General features: G+C 42.1%; 1 protein-coding gene across 1 annotated transcript in view; it reads left to right on the top strand.

The window, feature by feature from the left end:
• Positions 1-19,179, top strand: part of CNMD (chondromodulin) — a 124,198-nt gene that overhangs the window by 47,533 nt on the left and 57,486 nt on the right. Inside the window, exon 5 of the mRNA XM_085621971.1 lies at positions 14,505-14,658. Coding sequence (XP_085478097.1) covers positions 14,505-14,658 — 154 coding nt within the window. The remainder of the gene's footprint in view (positions 1-14,504; positions 14,659-19,179) is intronic.

Raw genomic sequence — 19,179 nt, 5'->3', positions numbered from 1 at the left:
TTTCAGGTTCTTTCTTGGCATATACTTGTTCTGTTTGTCCCACTGTTGGATCATTTCTGGTTACCAGGTCCTTTGATCCGCTGAGTTGTTTCCTGATGTGAAAATTTTTTTCCTTAAGCTTCTGTCTCGGGAATCTCACTTTTTGCACTCGATGAGTGTGTAGCCCTTCTTGTGTTCCCTACTCTTCACCTGTGCCATCCCTGTGACTTGCTTTCTACCACCATCTGGCTCTTTCTCCTGTGGCTCGCTTCCTCTCCCGTTCTTTGTTCCCCCGCCTTCTGCTTTGTGGGGGCACCTTAAGGCCCTCCTGCCATTTTCTTGTTACCCCGGGGCCGGCTCCTTGTCGGACACAACAAACATGGCCACCCATAGCTGTCAACTGCCACTGCCGGTATTAGCTTTATAAAACCAAGTGGCTTCTATAAATCCAATCCTATCCAGCGGCTATGTTGGAATTCTATTTTTTGTATTGTTTAATATAGTTACACTGTTACAAGATGACGACGTGGCAGCAATCTTGGAACCACAACATTATGGCAATAGAAAAAATAAAATTCCAAGGAGGACCCCACGTCACATTATGGCCGTCATGTCGGTTGTCGCGAAGGCTACGTATCTGATGGTCGTCTACATCCATGAATTCTGACTATTCCTGGATCTGTTAAAGCTGTCCATATATTGTAAAACACTGGTATTTTCTGTGATGTGGAATATAAAAATATCTGTCCTCCACACCAATGTAAGCAGAAAAGTCCCCCAGTCACTTTATAACTCACAATGTTGCCTGCCAGTCATCAATGCATGCTAAATACCAAAGACGGGGTTTTCTCGGGGGTCAGGCAGAATGGCACGAGTGCAGGCACTGCAGGGGTTACTCCATCCTCACCACTCACTCCACCCGTCTTGTCTGACCATTTCAGCTTTCCTGGTTCCTCTGTTACTTTTGCTGCTATTCTCTCCACAGTCCCCCCCCCCTTTCCAGTCCCCCTGAGCTATATTTTATTAGTTGGCAGCTTAACCCCTTCGGTGCTCATGACGGAACGGTTCCGTCATGACCCACGGTTGAGCTGTGCTCATGACGGAACCATTCCGTCATGACCACGCCCGCGCAAGATTCCGTCAGCACAGCGGCGGAATCTGCGCAGCATCGAAGGGGTTAAGAGTCAACGTATCAGCCTACCTACATAATTTAAAGAATGCCAACCCACATCTCTGGTTCACAAATGGAGAAAGCATTCAAACCTCTCCACTCACACCCTAGGGCCTAGATCTGTAAAAAGATAAGTGCACAGGACCAGAGAGGGCATGTGGCTTAACGACTAGAGCAGCCGGCTAAGAAGCTGGGGATCCATCCAGGCTGAGTCTGGCCGGAGTCTCCTGTGATTCTGGACAACTCACTTAATCTTAAAATGAATGTGTCCGTTTGTAATGCAATGATCATGTAAAGCGCCCTGATACCTTCGGGTCCGGTTTGCGCTCTATAAATACTGCAACAACAAACAAACAAATAAAAGTTCCTGTAGAAACCTGCTGCCAGCTGTCCCACATGCTGAGGTTGTCCACTACAAATGCTGCCTATTCTGATTGCACCGAATGTCTCTCCCTTCCACCACCCAGTACTTCCTGTCTGTTTAACTCACTTGTGGGTTCTTTTGCATCCCTGCTTTATCCTCTTATCTCTGTTTTCTTACCTTGCTTTACTTCCGTCTTTCTCCCTCTTCTGACTTTATCACCCTTGCTCTGGGCTAAGCCTGTTGATGAAAAATAAGTTGCAGTCCCCACAAATAAAGCTACGCTCGCTCGCCACAGTGTAGTACCGGTGATTGATTTACGCCACACCCCTTTCAAATGTCACCAGCCGCCATTGGTTCATAGTTCATTGAGGTTTCGATCTACAAACGAAAGCCACCTTCTTGTCCGGTGCACAGTTGACATGGAGGAAGGGGGTCCTCATCTGCCCACAGGGGGGGCTGGCTATGTTTTTGAGTTGCACCCTGCTAAGTAATAACCCACCATTAGCTTGAAAGAAAAAAACTGCATAGTAGTAACCAAATCCACATTTTCCAATACGATAGGCGAGAGACCCTGAAGCAACATTTTAGCCAGTGTTCCTTGTGATTCAGCCGATGTAACCTCAGACACCTACTGTTAGCACAGCTGGCCTTCAGCTAATGAAATCGGTCACTCTCAATTAACAAGCAGTGGCATAGCCAATAGGTCTCGCCTTTGGGACCTTATAAGTGTTTAGTTATCCAGCACAATATCCTTGGTGCAAGAACATTAAGTGTTGCATGGCTAAACACTTATAAGGTCCCAAAGGCGAGACATATTGGCTATGCCAATGCTTGTTCAATCTCTTTTTTGTTCTCCTAGAAAGGAGTTTGTTGGTGGGGGTGGAGGGACAAAGTTCACAAGAACCTCATGGTGTTCGGCAGTCCCAGAGCCACCATGGTTGGGCTGGCTCATAGTGGTCTCTTTCTCTGCAGTATGAAACGAAGCTGTTAGTGAAGTATTAGTCTCCCTCTAGACCAGGTGATACCACTGTGACTTTGGCTGTTCTAAGGCAATTTGATGAGATGACTGGCCCATTCATGGTTAAAACTGCTTCCTGGTTGTTTGCACCACCCCTTCGGACATTAATCTTAGCACTTTCCAATAAGGTGCCTAACATCTGTGGTAGGGAACATAGTTTTTGTATTGTGGGGGGTAGGGGAATGCTTTTTTCTCTCCAGAAGTCCTTAGTTGCCCATCCAAAGAGCTTATTTTGGACGCCAGGTCAGCCAGGTGGGTTGCCAATGATTGTATTAGGTCAATCTGCAGCTCCATCTTTTTTGATTGTCTGAGAAGCGCCCTGGCACTCATGTCCTGCGCAGCAGTGATGGAAACCAGTCTGGGGCTGGTGACTAGGGACAGAATGACCTGGGCAGGACCAGTACCCCTGTTCATTTGTCCCCAAGTGAATATGGGGGATTGGGCGAAAGTCTCTTAAATTTGGGCCTCAATTCTAGAGAGAAAATGTTCAGCGAAATTGTCCAGTTCTTGGTCCATTATACTTTCCTTCCTGTCGGGTGAGATTGTTATGAGGATATGCAAGGCACACCTCCAACTCCCTTTGTGTGACTGTCTAGAGTGAATGCACAAGGGCTCAACTGTCAGCCCACCCAGATGTGGTTTCTACAGCAGGCAGAATCACAGAATGGTTAATCAAGAAAATTCCTACTTTCTAAAAATGCTAAAAGAACTGATGGACAGAATGCTGACCAATGTCAAACATTCACCCCAGTACAGAGATATTGGTCTAAATTCATCTTTTCATTGCTCCCAATGCCATTCCAGTTTAAACCCAGCCATATGCAAATCAGTCTTGACCCTGTTCCCCATGGGAACAGTCCTGCCAGAACTGCCAGGCCAGGTCCTCACTGGACTGGAAAGAAGCATCCTGGAACCGGTTTCGGGGTATCACCCCTAATCAGCCAGGCTAGCTTGACTCCAGTGGCATGGAGAGACAAGGACCCACGTCTGGGCATACCCGTCCCACTCGGGGTGACAAATGCAAAATTAACAATTGATGGACAGAATGTAGAACACTGTCAAACATTCACCCCAGCACAGAGATTCAGGTTAAATCCTTAATTTTTGAATCACCATGCCATTCCAGTTTAAACCCAGCCATATGCAAATCAGTTTTGACCTTGTTCCCCATGGAAAAAGTTCAGCCCAAACTTCTAGGCCAAGTCCTCCCTTGCAGCGAGGACCTGGACCTGGCCTAGCAGTTCACGCTGGACTGTTCCCATGAGGAACAGGGTTAAGACTGATTTGCACATGGAGTGGTCCAAACGGGGGTGGCATAGTGAGGAAAAGAGCGATGGATTAAACCCAGATCGCTTGACTGGGGGGTGAGTGGTTCAAAAGTTTCAGTACTCAATCCATCATCTTGTTGTGTTTGCTATGTTTGCCCTAAATGGCCAGGGGTATGCCCAGACATGGGTCCCTTGCTCGCTGTGCCACTGGATTCAAGCTAGCCTGTCTGATAATGGGTGATACCCCCAAACGTGTCCCAAGATGCTTGTTCTGGTCCAGGGAGGACCTGGCCTGGCAGTTTGGGCTGGACTGTTCCCATGAGAAGCAGGGTCAAGACTGATTTGCACATGGCTAGGTCCAAACTGGGGTGGCAGAATACCCCGAACTACAGATACCCCGAACTACAAATCTCCATCGGCTCCCAATAGGAAATTACACTTAAAAGATATTTCAAGGGAATCCCCATGTCACCCTATGGAAGAGATAGTTTTTCCAGTAGTTGTAAAAGAAATTAGAAGTATTTCACTATTAGGACTTGTAAAACACACCAGCATATGCTCTACCTTTTAAATACACCGCACCCTGCCCATGGGGCTGCCTTAGGCCTACTTTAGGGGTGGCTTACATGTAGCAGAAGGGAAGTTTTGGATCTGGCAAGTGGATGCACTTGCCAGGTCGACATGGCAGTTTAAAACTGTACACACAGACACTGCGGTGGCAGGTCTGAGACAGGTATGTCGGGGTACTCATGTGGGTGGCACAAGCAGTGCTGCAGGCCCACTAATAGCGTTTGAATTACAGGCCCTGGGCACACCAGTGTTTTGGCCATAGGTGTTCTGCTTAGATGGCTCCTTTTCACTCCCAAATTGTCAGCCTCTGATATGGGAGATGTGGAGGAGGCTAGGGGTGGTGACGAAGAGGGCAAGTTGAGGGGTTCATCTGCCTGATCATTTTTGTGAGACTTCATTTTCCCTTTGGGCATAGTCTCTTATTTTCTTTTGGCTTATGTGGGCCTGTGTTTTTCAACAAGGCTCTTCAGATGGCTATTGAGCTACGGTGCTAGGTACAGGACTAGTTAATGAAGGTGCTGATTTCGACCGCTTCTCCTCAGTGACGCTCGCTGACACAACAAGGCCTCTCGCCCCTCCCCTCTGTTTTCCTGTCTCCTCCTTCACTTTCTATTGCTGTCCAAGGTGGGTGAGGGGGAGATAAGGCTGATTGGGGTAGAATGGGGGCATCTGTAGCTCTGCTGGCTAAGCGCTTGGGTCCGGAGTCTTTGTCTTCTAGTTCAATCAGCAGGCAATAGTTGGATAGGGGGTTGCATGGCTGCGAAGATGGAGGTTGAGCGGGAGCTCACTAGGAACACCCACAGGCTGCACCCAGCCCTAGCTGGGCTGCCTCCACAGCATCCCCGGCTAGAACTTAAAGTGGCTGAGTACAGCCACCTATCTCACCCCCCACGTGCAGTGAGTTTGGTGCTTTTCTGCTCCGGGCCTCCTCCGTGGCTCACCCTTGGCCCAAGAGGAGATTCACACTTGGGCAATCTAAGCCCTGAACCCTGGAAAGGACACTGACCCCTCAGGCCACACAGGTAAGAAGCAGCCCACGGGTAGGTCCCTGCACGCAGCCCCCGGGACAGGAGCTGCCTTTGGGACCCACCAATCCCTCTCCGCGGGAGGCTGTCCCACCCAATTGTGGAGCTATGTGTTACGGGGAGCATGTTAGGGGGCACTGGGCACCTTCACCGAATGCTCGAGGGAGTGGATTAGGGGGCAGGGGGCACCTTAACTTGAGGGGGGTGCGCAGGAATGCTCACACTAAAATGAAGGAAACAAATATGTGAGCCATGGAAACTAAGCCAAAGGTTTAACAGAATTATTTAGAAAGCGCAGCTTCAAGAAAAAGGCATTTAAAATACAAAATACAAAATATAGTGATCTCACATTCACAGAGAGTCACATGAGTCAGAAGGCACTTTCGCATGGAAGCATTGAAATCGTTAGGAGCGAGACACTTCAGAAAATGCAATATAGGGTGTGCTGAATTCAAACCTCAAAGGCACATCTATAAATTCAATATGAAAAACATGATTTAAATCAAGGACAATGTTCTCTGAATGCAAAATACATTTGATCTAAAATGCTGAGAATACTCCCGTTTAAACCTAAAAGAAAACCGCCTTACAATTGCAATATAAGCATTTAAAATTAAAAAAGAAAGGAGAAAACAACAGTTAAAAAAACATAGCAAATAACATAACAGATATGGCATTTTATATAGCAGAAAAGAATATATACTTAAAACAAAAAACAAGAGCTCTTGGGGAGCACCCACACCCGCCTGCCATCTACAACAGTCAGGGGGGTAGTCCGACAAGAAGTCTGTGAGGTGTCCTTTTATACCCTTTAAGACAGTGAGAAGTGCCTACAGCAACGCCATCTCGTGCCAGTCCTAGCTACGTCAATTACACCACGGTTCGCACATTTATCAGAAGTGTCGTGTCTATCCTACTAAATGTGGAACATAGACTAGGTGAAAGGTTATATTCTCAGGCCAAGCGCTCGTCGTAAATTGCATAGAGCAAGCAGAAAATATGTAATGTAAGGAATAAAATATTTAGCAATGTCTTAGTTGCCACATCCATCACCCTGGTCTGATGCCCTCGTGGTGGGAACTTCTCTATTCTCATAGCCAGATGTACCCAGGATGAGAGTGCCAGTGAACTGCGCCAGTGAACTCTGCGCACACGGGTAGGGTGGGGGCTCTATAGTTTGGAGCAGGAGGCATCACAGAGAGAAGCTGGCTGTGATTTTTAGTCAGGCAGGCTTAGAGCCTGCCGTTCAGAAAAATAGGTGGAGAACTCTGGTCAATTTAACAAAGGTCTACAAATCACGCAGGCAGGGCCTATGCAAGGGTTTCATACTTCAGGTGTGGGTAGAACGGGCCTGGGGTACTATATGATAAAAATAGACCCTGCCTCATATGGCTGGAAGAATGAATGGGCAGTGGGCAGCAAGTTGTGGTTTGGGCTATCCCGGGTGCGGGTGCCAGCTACAATGCTGTCATCGGGCCAGGCTGCGGATGGGCAGGGCCATGGCCAGAATCGGGTTTCGGAAGTCAGGAGCAGGATCACAGCAGATCACCAATGGCACTGCTCCTCCCCCTGAAGTCTTGGCAGAATGTGCTTTGATCTGTGCGTACATGGGGTCTCATGCTGCACCTGTCCTGTGCATTTCAGAGGCTCTCGTCTTTGGGGCTGGTGAGCCACTGAGACCTGAGTTAAGGGAGAGGCAGACCAGTATAAAGCCACAGAAAAATAACTATGTGCGCAATGGCAAGAGACAGAAGAGAGGAAATGTCTGAAGCACCTCCTGCAACAGTATACTGATAACAGGCCTTCCTATCTCTCACTCTGCTCACAAAGGAATCAGGCCTGTCAAATTCCAGGGCACGAAGTGCGGGACACTGAGGGAATGGGAGGTCTATGACACTGGGGGTTGTGATGGCATGAGAAGCAATAGATAGAGGGCAAGAAACTTCAATCTTCCAGAGATACTCCATATAGGCAGTGAAGCTAACGCAATGATGGGACACAGAGAGAAAGAAACATAGAGTATTCAAAAATAAGTATTTACAAGTGCAACGGATTTCACCTTACCCAAACCTGCCTCCAACACCCAGGCATTAGCAATCAAGTTTTAGAGCAAGGCTTAGCTAAGCATTTGCACTAGAATACATTTTAATTATGTTAATTAACTGGTTCCTGTCTTCTCTGAGCTTGTTAGAACTTTAATGTATCAAAAATTATTTACATTCATTCCTGGGCACCACCATATAATGGCTTGGCACAATATGATAAGAGTTATCAATGTTAAATCAGTACAAGAATCATCTAGGTTGGACATCATCATGCCATGTGTACCCACACAATGTCATAAATCAACACTATGTTGCAGTAGTCAGCATTATTGTAGGTGTAGGTGCCATGGATGCCCAAATTATGGCAAGAATTGTCATTATTGTGCAATCAAGGCTCGCAATATGGCACAAATTAACGCCATACTGCAAGGGTGAATGTTATGCCATGGCTGGCATCATGGTGCAGGAACTGCCCACAGTATGCAAAGAATTACCACCATACTACCAGGGGTACCCTTTTGCAATGGGTGGACACTACTCTGTCAAGAACTACCACTATTCTAACAGGACCAGCAGCATCCACACATATGCATCCTCTTACCACGTATAAACACGCTAGGTCAGGAATTTTCATCATTATGTCACATCCTCGGTATTACCAAGGGTGGGCTACATGCCATGGGAAGCCCACAAGCTGCCATGAAATACCACCTTTAGGTAAGGTTCAGCATATTACAAATATGGAGAAATGGACATAAGGACCTGGATGTGCAAAAATTGCCAAGAAATACAATCATCATCATGAAAAGGTCAGATATGACCATGACATAAAACAGTTAATTACCCATTAGCATCCCTTTTTGATTGCACCTTTTAACAAGCATTGGTAATGCATCGATTTCGCCTATGTAATTAATAAAAAGCTGTTTTCATCAATCATCGTCTGGGAGAAGGAAAGAGCTCCCTGACAGATAACACAGGAGTGGAGAGGATGTGGCACAGCGGCCAGAGCTGCTGACTCGAGGGCTCGAGGATCCCGGTTTGAGTTTTGGCAGCATCGCGCAACATCCTGTGATTCTACACAAATCACTTAGGGCCTGATTATGATGTTGGTCGGAGTTGCCTCCAACTGACATCTCTGCGGTTTCAGACCAGACCGACCTCGGCTCGGCGGTCCGAAACCGCAATCACGATGCAACCTTAGAAGTTGCAGTCGCAAACAACCATTTCCATATGGGAGCTTGTGCGGCGGTCGGAAACCGGCCCCAGAACAACCTCCCATAGAGAAATGGGAGTTACTGTAAATCTCTGTACCTTGTGGCAGGTATCTCATGGTGTCCCCCCAGCCGACAACCAGAGGCCACAGAATGAGGGGACCCTGGTAGAGCTTCCAAAGTCACTGTCCGACAGGCTTTCCATGTCGGAAAGCCCGACATGGAAAGCATGTAGGAAACAGACATCATAATCCCGATGGCGGAAACCCCGTCCGTTAATGATTATGATCGGTTTCAGACTGACCGATGGGCTTCTTAAGCCCATCAGAAGCCAGTTAGATTGATTAGCCAGTTTAAACTCCAACCACCTTCTTTGTAATAAGGGGCTCAGAAAGCCTCCGAACAGTGGTCGAAGGCTTTCCGACTGACATTCAAATGAGCCCCTAAATCCCTCTGGGTGATAAATTGTTACATATATATGCTGCAAGAGTAAAAGGCAAAACTTTATGGAAATATAGTTACCCCAAAGTGAATGTTAACAGTTTCAGAGGTGGGAAACTGATAAGAGAACCAGACAAGGAACAAGCATTGGTAAATGCAGGAAAATATGCTACAGCCAATAGAAATGGAGGAAAGGTAAGTGGCACCTTCAGGAACCAATGAGAAGCCAGGACAAAGAGGAGGCAGGATGTAAGTCCCTTTTAAGTTTATATTAAAAACAATAGATTCATCAAAAAAACAACAATGTAAAAGCAGATACATTTGGATGATAGCATTTGTAAATAGGTCAGGGACGGCCTGACCTGTGTAAAATTCAGTCCTTTGAGCAATGGTAAAATGAACTCTCGACGTAAGTCAACATAAAAATCACAGAACATAATAAAATGCATCGTATTTTGGGTCTAAAATGAATCATACCTACCTGGGTCAAAGACTTTTACCTGGGACCTCCCTTTTGGAACAGCTAATAAAGAGTGTGCCATGCTCAGTCTAAATGTGGTGAGGCTAAAATAACGATGACTCATGTTAGAAAGTGCAAACAAATATTGCTCAATAGACAATGATGTCTTCACCAAGGCTTGTCCTTAGTCCTAGTCAAGTCAGCTTTCGTTATACGGTCTGAAGTAGAGAATAGTTCTGGACAGGCCAGTGTTCCAGGCCACATACCCCCAGATGTCACTACCATAAGATTCTGCGAGAACCAGTGACCAGACATGGGCAATATCATATGCATGCACACAAATTGCCAAGAACTACCACTATTAATCAAGAGCCAGCCTTTAAGTAGGTGTGATCAATGCCATTATCCCTTAGATGCCCACATGCTGCAAAGAAATACCACCATCGTACCAGGGCGAAAATGTCATCAGGGTGTGCACAATGCTCAAACATATGCCTCACGCACCCACACACACTCTTACAGACACACACTCACAGACCTGTATTCAAGCACACATTAACACACATGCTTAAAGGAAGGCACATTTATTTCATTGTTACCTTCCGCCATTGTTTTTATTTACACCCAAACTTTATGGATGCTAAATTAATCTTTCTTGCATAAATTTGTTTCAATTAAATCAGTTAATTCTGCTGCCCGCCTTAGTAATTAAGTATACATGGTTTGCAATGTATCATCATAATTGTTCTTACATTTATTATCGCACTAAACGTCTTCATTACTGCCTGCATGAACTTCTGTGCCACCGCAGCTAGGATTGTATATGGTTTGTAGTGATCTCCCTCTGATACATAGTAAAGATATACTATTTGGATTTATATGCTCTGGCTTCTTTGGATGCACCTTGGCTCATATCTATATTGAGCAGTGCCTTATGATGATGATAATAAAACTTATACAGTGTTCGAATGCCCAGAGGCGTCTTGGTGCTGAGAGTGAATAAGATTGGGAACCACAAAAGAGGAGCTGAAACTAAGTTCACAGATCAGCAGTGAGGCTAAGTGCTAAAAAGACAGTTTTTGTAGTTTTCTAAAAGCTAACAGGGAGGTGGCAGAATTCAATTTCTTAGGAGACTGTTCCATTGTAAAGCAGTGCACATAACAAAGCTTCTGCCTCCGCCGAATGAGTGTTAATAAGGCGGAACCACTAGGTTGTTGGCGAAGCTAGAACGTAAGATTCTGCTGGGGATGTACCTCTTAAAACCTTCCTGTAAATATACAGGCCAGATCCATCCAGCGCTTTTTTATTTTGCTGGATTTTTTATATAGCACAAACTTGACCCAAAGATATCGAGTATCAAAGCACTTTACATGAACACCAGTTGCGTTACACAAGGACACATTCATTTTTGTGAGGCACGGGGAGATTAAGTGATTTGCCCAGAATCACAGTATGTTGAGCGTCATTGCAGAGACTCAAACCCAGTTCCCCAGATTGGAGGTCCACCGCCCTAGCCATTAGACCACATCCTCTCCCTTTATGCATTGCTTTAAAGGCAATGCATAAAGCCGTAAAGGTAACACGTTGCTTCATAGGAAGCCAATGAAGCTTATTTATACATGGGATACAGAGTGGAATTTAGGCACATTGAGAAGCTTCTGAGCGGCTGATTTTTGCAGGTTTTGGAGCTTGTTCACAGAACTTTTTTTGAGATTTTGATAGAGGCTGTTGCAATAGACTAGTCCAGACAGAATTAAAGCAGTGATAACTTTCTTCAATAGATCAGAAGGAATGAATTGCATTATCTTTTTTTTCATTTTGAGGGTATAGAAGGAGGAGGAGATAATCATATTGATCTGATTTTTATAGGTAAGTTTATCATCCATTATCACACCCACGTTTTTACCCTTCTTTGCATGTATAGGGGGAGTTCCTAGCTCTTGAGGCCACAAAGACGGGGTCCAGAAGGAAACATTGTTGCCTAGTAAAAGGACCTCGGTCTTAGAAGATTTAAGTCTACGGCAGTTGTCATTCATACAATTACTGACTAGGAGCATGCAGTACCGGAATGCCTCACCAGAATCCTGATTGCTGATGGAAAGTGAAACTACAATCTCGGTGTCGTCTGCATGAGATACCAACGAAAACCCTAACGATTTCATCATACTAGCAAGCGGTGTGTTATAAAGATTAAACAGGGTTGGGATCTATGGGCCCTGTGGAAAACCGCAGGACAGACTGGAAGGGTCAGATGTGAAATCCTGAAGAGAGACCCTTTGCACTCGGTCAGAGAAGAAAGAGCGGAGCAGACTCAAGGCAACACCCTTGATGCCAAGCTTCTGGTGACGGTCAATCAGCAAGCTGTGATTGACTGTGTCGAATGCCGCAGACAGGTCGAGTAAGACAAGAGATGCTCCGCTGCCCTTGTCTAACGTCGACCTGAGCTCCTCTGTGGCCACAAGCAGTGCTGTCTCGGTGCTGTGGCCACTTCTGAAATCAAATTATGTTTAATCCAATATGTGGTTGTATCTGATAAAAGAAGCAGTTGCGGGTTCATGGCCTTTTCCACGATTTTAGTAGGAAACAGGAGACAGGAAATGGGATGATAGCTGTTTGGATCTAGCGGATTGAGATTAGCCTTTTGACGAGTGGGAGGTTTGAAGCTGTTTTCCAGAGTTTGAGGAAGGGGCCCTAGCTGACCATGATGTTAAAAATCTTGATCAGGTGGGAAGCAATAATGTCCGATGCTAATTTGACCACTGCTGGAGGACCTGGATCAAGAGGAGATCCTGCTTTCATGGTGAGAAAGACCTGTTTCAACTGTTCTACTGTAAAATAAGGAAATTCCTCCAAGGAAGCTTCCACTGGGACCACAGGGGGAGGGTCATTACTCAAAGAGCTGGCAGAGTAATTTTTAGAGAACTTGTCAAAGATCTCCTCCACTTTTTGGGGGGATAAAGTCAGCAAGAGAGTTACAGAAAACCTGACTTCAACCCACTAACTTATTAGTGGGCGTAGAACTAAGTTTTGCAACAGTTTAAAAGAGCTCTTTAGTGGAGTTTTTGGCTGATTTGATTACTAAAGAAGGCTGATTTTTCTTTCAGAGACTGGCTTTTATACTTCGCAATGATGCTTTTATATTTTCCTTTCTCAAGTATATTGTAATCCCTTCTCCATTTCCGTTCCTGCCTGCAGCAACCCTGTTTGAGGGCTCTTAATGTATCATCAAACCAGGGTGCTGAGGGCTTACGTCTATTGTGTATCTTAGTTTTTGCCGGTGCAAGCTTGGTAACAGCTGAACTAAGCCAGGCAGAGTAATTCAGGGACAGTTGATCTGGATTATTAGTGATCCCTGGCTGGGATCCTGCTAGAAGAGAGTTTAAATCCGAGGCCTGATGTTTATGCCAGGCATGAACGGCATGCATATACGTGCCGTTTTTGCAGGGAGGGCTTTAGATAAGAGCTCTATTTCACAAGACCCCACTATGATTGGTCCAGGTAAGTGGGAGGGTATCAGAGTTTTTAACACAGCGATTGTTGGTAAAGACTCCATCAAGGGTATGCCTTGCAAGATGTGTAGGATACCCCACTATCTTAGAAAGACCAATGCATGCCATAGTGCCTGCCAGAGACTCGGTATTCTTGTCTAAAAAATTCTCTAAGTGAAAGTTAAAATCACCCTGACTAGGTGGCCTGACAAATTTACATTTTACCAGCATTATATCTATGTACAAAATGTCTCTCTTGTAGATTGTGTATCTTCAAATTTAGAATTCATTTTGTGGCTGTTGACTTCTCTTTGCCCTGAAGAATGCTCTGCCCATTCATGCAAGTGGTGGAAGCATTGACATGACTGTTAGAGATTTTCAGGATTTCTCAAAAGATCACTAACTTGTGTGTTTAACCGTAACTTCTCACTTTCAATGTGTTTTTTTGTAAATATAAAATGTATATCATATCTTGCACTTGTCTCTGTGTTGTACTGATTTCGTTTGCCACCACATGTTATTATTAAGAGAGCTCAGGTTAAAATATTTACAAATCTGTACATTGAGGCCTGTGGTGCCATCTTGTGACTTATAGTGGAGGGATACTAATAGAATTTGAGAGCTCCTGACCTCCATTAATGAGTTTTTAAATTATTCATAATATATATCATGAGTAAGTACTGCTTTTAGCATATCAGAATGGACCACCTATGCACATCAGAAAAACATATCTTTAAAAATGCTTGCATAAATTAATTTAAACTGTATACTTTAAAACTGGATAGTTGCTAACTATTTTTATGTACTGATATATTTTTTTAAAAGACGTCTACTTTCCAATCGAAAATGTTGCAGATAATATAATTAAATTAAAAGCGCCTAAGGGAAATTATACTGTTCCAATAAATATTTTCACATGGTTTACAACATTTTATATGTAGAAAATTATCAGGCAATTTCATTTCATGACAATAACCCAAGGGGAAAGTAATAACTACTCGTGCATTTATCTGAATTTGCGAGGTAATGGCAAAGCCGCCCACAGGCTAACTGCAAAGCATGAAATGTAGAAGGGTAAACTGCTTGAAAAATGATCAGTCTCTGTAATACGGTGAAGGACTTTCTGAAATCAGAATCAACATTTAAAATTACAAGCTGGAATTATTTGTGCATCTCAATTCTACACACTTGTTCTACCATGAACAGAATAAGGCAGACATCCTTGGTGACAGTAAAAGGGGATATAAATGCATCACATTCAAAGAATGCAAGATGGGAAAAATACTGAGCGGTTTTAAAATCAAGGCGTCAACGTTAGTCCTTTTGGTGCATTTTTAATAAAACTTTATAGATTGTGAACTTTGACCTTGCTGTGAACAGGCAAGAATATTTGCAAAATAGAGAATTGCAAACAGTTCAGCGTTCTGAATTCTCACGTTGCAAGCGTGTGCTCTTTTCCAGGAAGATGAGATTATGCCAGCTAAGTTTGATGAGAATTCTCTTATTTGGGTGGCAGCAGCCCAGCCCGTCAAAGACAACAGCTTCCTGAGTCCCAAAATCCTAGAATTGTGCGGAGACCTCCCCATTTTCTGGCTGAGACCAACATATCCTAAAGGTAAGAACCCGATAAAAATGTTGTTGTTTTCTTAAAAGAAAAAAAAATTGAAGGACTGTTAACCCTACATATTTCACTTTACTGTTGGCCATGCCAAGATTCTCGAAAATTCAGTCGTTCATTTAATTTAGAGATTTATACATAAAACAAAATTTAAACAGAACATAAGGTGCAGGAATGAACTATAAGGCCACTTTCTTCGGAATGTAAGAAGCAATGCCACGTCAGCATTTGCAAATGTTATTGGCATGCAGATGAAGAGGATGGCATGCTGTTTGGATGATTCCCTTTTTGTAGGTTTTGACTTTAAGGAGTAAATTTGGTAGTCGTTTGCAATGGGTTTGCTTCCCAAAAAGGATGAAAAATCACAAAATGTTTATTTGAAATTTACTTTCCAGAGCAAAATTTTTTTGAGCTGGAATGTCAACCAGAAGTAACGCAAAACAGCACCTAGCTGCTTTGTCGTTTTCACATTGGTGTTATGGAGGAGAAATGGTTTTATTTCGCCAATCTTTCCTGGCTTTGCATGGGTGCTGTACTGTACAGTACCCATACAAAGTAGGGGAAGTTTAAAAGTAAGTCTAAGCATAATATTTTGTATTGGAAGGATACCCTTCCAGTACAAAACCTATTCTAAACATCATACACACACCCTTGCACTAAGGTGCAATGGTGTGTGCGTGGCGCTAACAGCCTGATTGTGCGGCAGCGCTAGGAAGAGAACTCTCTCCTTCTCCCGCAATGCTGTGCAGCAATTAGGTTTACTACGTTTAGTTGCAATATATTTTAGGAAATAAGTTTTTTTGAAGAAGCCGTTAAAATGCTCCGGTACAAGTGCAAGCTACATCATATAAGGTTATGTTTTAGGATGACATGAAAAAGTTAACAATAAATTGACCTATTCGGGGCGTACCCGCAACTGCCACCAAGATGGTCGCACACTTGTGAGGCTTCAGCATTGGCAGCCTTGATCTGTCTGCAACCAGTGACATAACCAACTGCAGCGTGCGGCATGGACCATGGTTCGATAGTGGAGAGCCTGGTGAAGTCGCAATGCTGAATCATAGGGAGTACGGAGGCCCGAATGACACGAATACCAAGGAGGGAGTGAGGTGTGCCCGACACCGCCTCAGAGGCCCTGCAGCGACAGGGGCCACAGGTGAGACTGAGGGAGGGATCATCTGATCCCGTCGGCGTGAGCGTCGGCTCCCCTTCTCCACTCCCCCATCTGCTTCACAACGTGCACCATTGTAGTAGCATCCGGAGGCTCTCCCCAGCGAAGACAACTGCAAGCCGAGAGGACCTGCCGTGGACGCAGAACGGTTGCTGTCGAGGCCTAACACACAGCCTCGCGGTGTAGTGTAGTTCCTATATCCCTGATAGGCTCTGCGCATTGGAATAACACACACTATAGATTTGACATAGGACTAAGGTCAGTATGTCTCTATCGAATACATTAAACCTAATTACTTGTGTGTGCCACCTAACTCAGAGGTCAATAGAAACTTCTCGGATATACAAGCAGGGATTAGTCTCTGACAACCGCATAAACATGACAACTTTGTTTCCCTTGAGAATCGGAACAGTCTCAGAATCGTGGAAACAATAGATAACAGTTTCACTCAGTCAATCGTGCATGCTTCGTTTCTACAGAGTTGCACAGAGAAATGAATTGCTACAATCGTAAGACAGACTGCGAAGTACAATGTGTGCGAGGTTAGCTGTAAGATAAAATAATACTGCAATAGCATGGTTTGTAGCTATGACATATATTAATCAAAATACATACATAAATAACATAAGCTAAAAATGTGATACTCATCTGATGCTTCTAAATTGTTCTACCCCAGTGTACCTAACCTAAGTTCAGTACGAGGTTTGAAGTAGGTGCCTTGTCTAATGTATAGCTAGCTATATTTTAGTTTAGCCAAGAGTTGCTAAAAGTTTCTCTAAGTTCTAGTCAGCTCCATACCTTAGAGTGAGAGAGGTTGGAATCTCTTTTCTGGACTCGATAGTCTAACCCCCGCAAGGGAATTCAGAGGGATCACTGACTAAATATCGAAGGTCAAAATATCGACCTACAAAAATATCGGAACAAAAATATCGATGTTAAGAATATCGACATCCTATCTACAACATGGTAAGTACAAAAATATCGATAATTAAATATCGATGTCAAAAATATCGTTAGTAAAATATATCGTTTTTTTTTTTAGTTTAAAAATATATGTAAAATAAACCAAATAATACTTATAAATAAAATAAACATAATTAAATATATTTTATAACATTTAAAATTAATAATTAATATATATAATTTAATAAAAACATTAATTAAACATATACATATAATATATAATATATATACTTACTTAATAATTACTTTTAATTATTATTTTAGTAACGTATAAATTATTAATTTTGTAAAAAAATTACCAATACATCTATACACATAAAACAATAACATTAATAAATATTAAATAATTACATATAGCAAATAAAAAATAATAATTTTAATTTGAATATTTGTTATTATTAATGATATATTACATTAGCTGAAATAATATAAAACATATTAATTATCAGAGAAAATAAAACTACTACTCCAACTCCTACAAAAAAAACAGTAAGGAAAATGTTGGATATCGTAGGGCTAAAAATTACTATTTCCACTACAGGGAGTATAACAGTAGGGAAAGTGTTGGATAGCATAGGGGTAAAAATAACTATTCCAACTCCAGAGAGTGCAACAGTAGGGAAAGCATTGGATAGCGTAGGGGTAAAAATTACTATTCCAACTCCAAAGAGTGCAACAGTAGGGAAAGCGTTGGATAGCGTAGGGGTAAAAATTACTATTCCAACTCCAGAGAGTGCAACAGTAGGGAAAGTGTTGGATAGCGTAAGGGTAAAAATTACTATTCCCACTCCAGAGAGGGCAACAGTAGGGAAACCAGTGGATAGCGTAGGGGAAACAATTACTATTCCAACTCCAGAGAATTTAACAGTAGGGAAACCAGTGGATAGCATAGGAGTAAAAATTACTATTCCCACTCCAGTGAGTCCAACAGTAGGGAAAGCGTTGGATAGCGTAGGGGTAAAAATTACTATTCCCACTCCAGTGACTGCAACAGTAGGGAAAACGCTGGATAGCGTAGGAGTAAAAATTACTATTCCCACTCCAGTGAGTGCAACAGTAGGGAAAGCATTGCATAGCATAGGGGTAAAAATTACTATTCCCACTCCAGAGAGTGCAACAGTAGGGAAAGCGCTGGATAGCGTAGGGGTACAAATTACTATTCCCACTCCAGTAAGTGAAACAGTAGGGAAAGCGCTGGATAGCGTAGGGGTAAAAATTACTATTCCCACTCCAGAGAGTGCAACAGTAGGGAAAGCGCTGGATAGCGTAGGGGTACAAATTACTATTCCCCCTCCAGATAGTGAAACAGTTGGGAAAGCACTGGATAGCGTAGGGGTTCAATAAACATAATAACCAATTAAATAATTTGTTATTAAAAAATTGCATATTAATAATTACTTTACAAAATAATTATTAATAAATACAAATAATTTAAACTAAATATTTTAATAAATAATATTAAAATACATCCCACACAATTCCCCCTTTAACACACAACACACTACACATACAAAAAACACAATAAATTTAACTATCAATCTATCTATTATTTACAATTAATAATACATTCTTTATAATTAATATAGTTATTAATTTACTAGTTAATACATATTAACTACCAAATTACAATTAATCAAAAATGATTTATTAATTAACAATACATTAATTAACAATAACAACAAATAAAATGAAATAAATTATTTATATTTACTATATTTAACTAACTAATAACAATTAATTACCAATTAATAATTAATTAACAATTAATTAATAATAAATACAAATAAAAAAACAATATCATTAATTATTTTAATTTAATTACATCCCACCCTATTCCCCTATAAACCCACAACCCATTACACATATAAATTCACATAATTAATTTAATTATCAATTAATCACTTAATAAAAATAAATCACCAATTAATTATTAATTAACAATAAATATATTAACAATCACAATAAATAAATATGAATAATAAACTAATTATAAATAATATAATTAACCAATTAATAAAATTAATTTACAATTAATAATTAATTAATTAATTAATCATAAATACCAATTAAACAAAACATATTAATTCATTAATTATAATTAAATTACTTCCCACCCTATTCCCCTATAAACCCACAACCCGCTCTGATACTAAAACGCTAAATTTACTTTAAAATAATTAATAATCTCTAAACATTTATTTTTAAATGTATTAAAATACATTACAATAATCTTTAACATACAAATAAAATACATATAAATATCGATATTATTGACATCGATATTTTTGCTTAAGATATTACTTACATCGATATTAAGTACTTCGATATTATTTACATCGATATTACTTACCTTGGGGTCGATATTCTGTCCATCGATATTCTTG

This window comes from Triturus cristatus, chromosome 8 (assembly GCF_964204655.1).
Source record: "Triturus cristatus chromosome 8, aTriCri1.1, whole genome shotgun sequence".
In the NCBI taxonomy this organism is placed as follows: domain Eukaryota; kingdom Metazoa; phylum Chordata; class Amphibia; order Caudata; family Salamandridae; genus Triturus; species Triturus cristatus.
The sequence above is the reverse complement of the archived record's forward strand: the minus strand, read 5'-3'. Positions and strand labels throughout refer to the sequence as shown.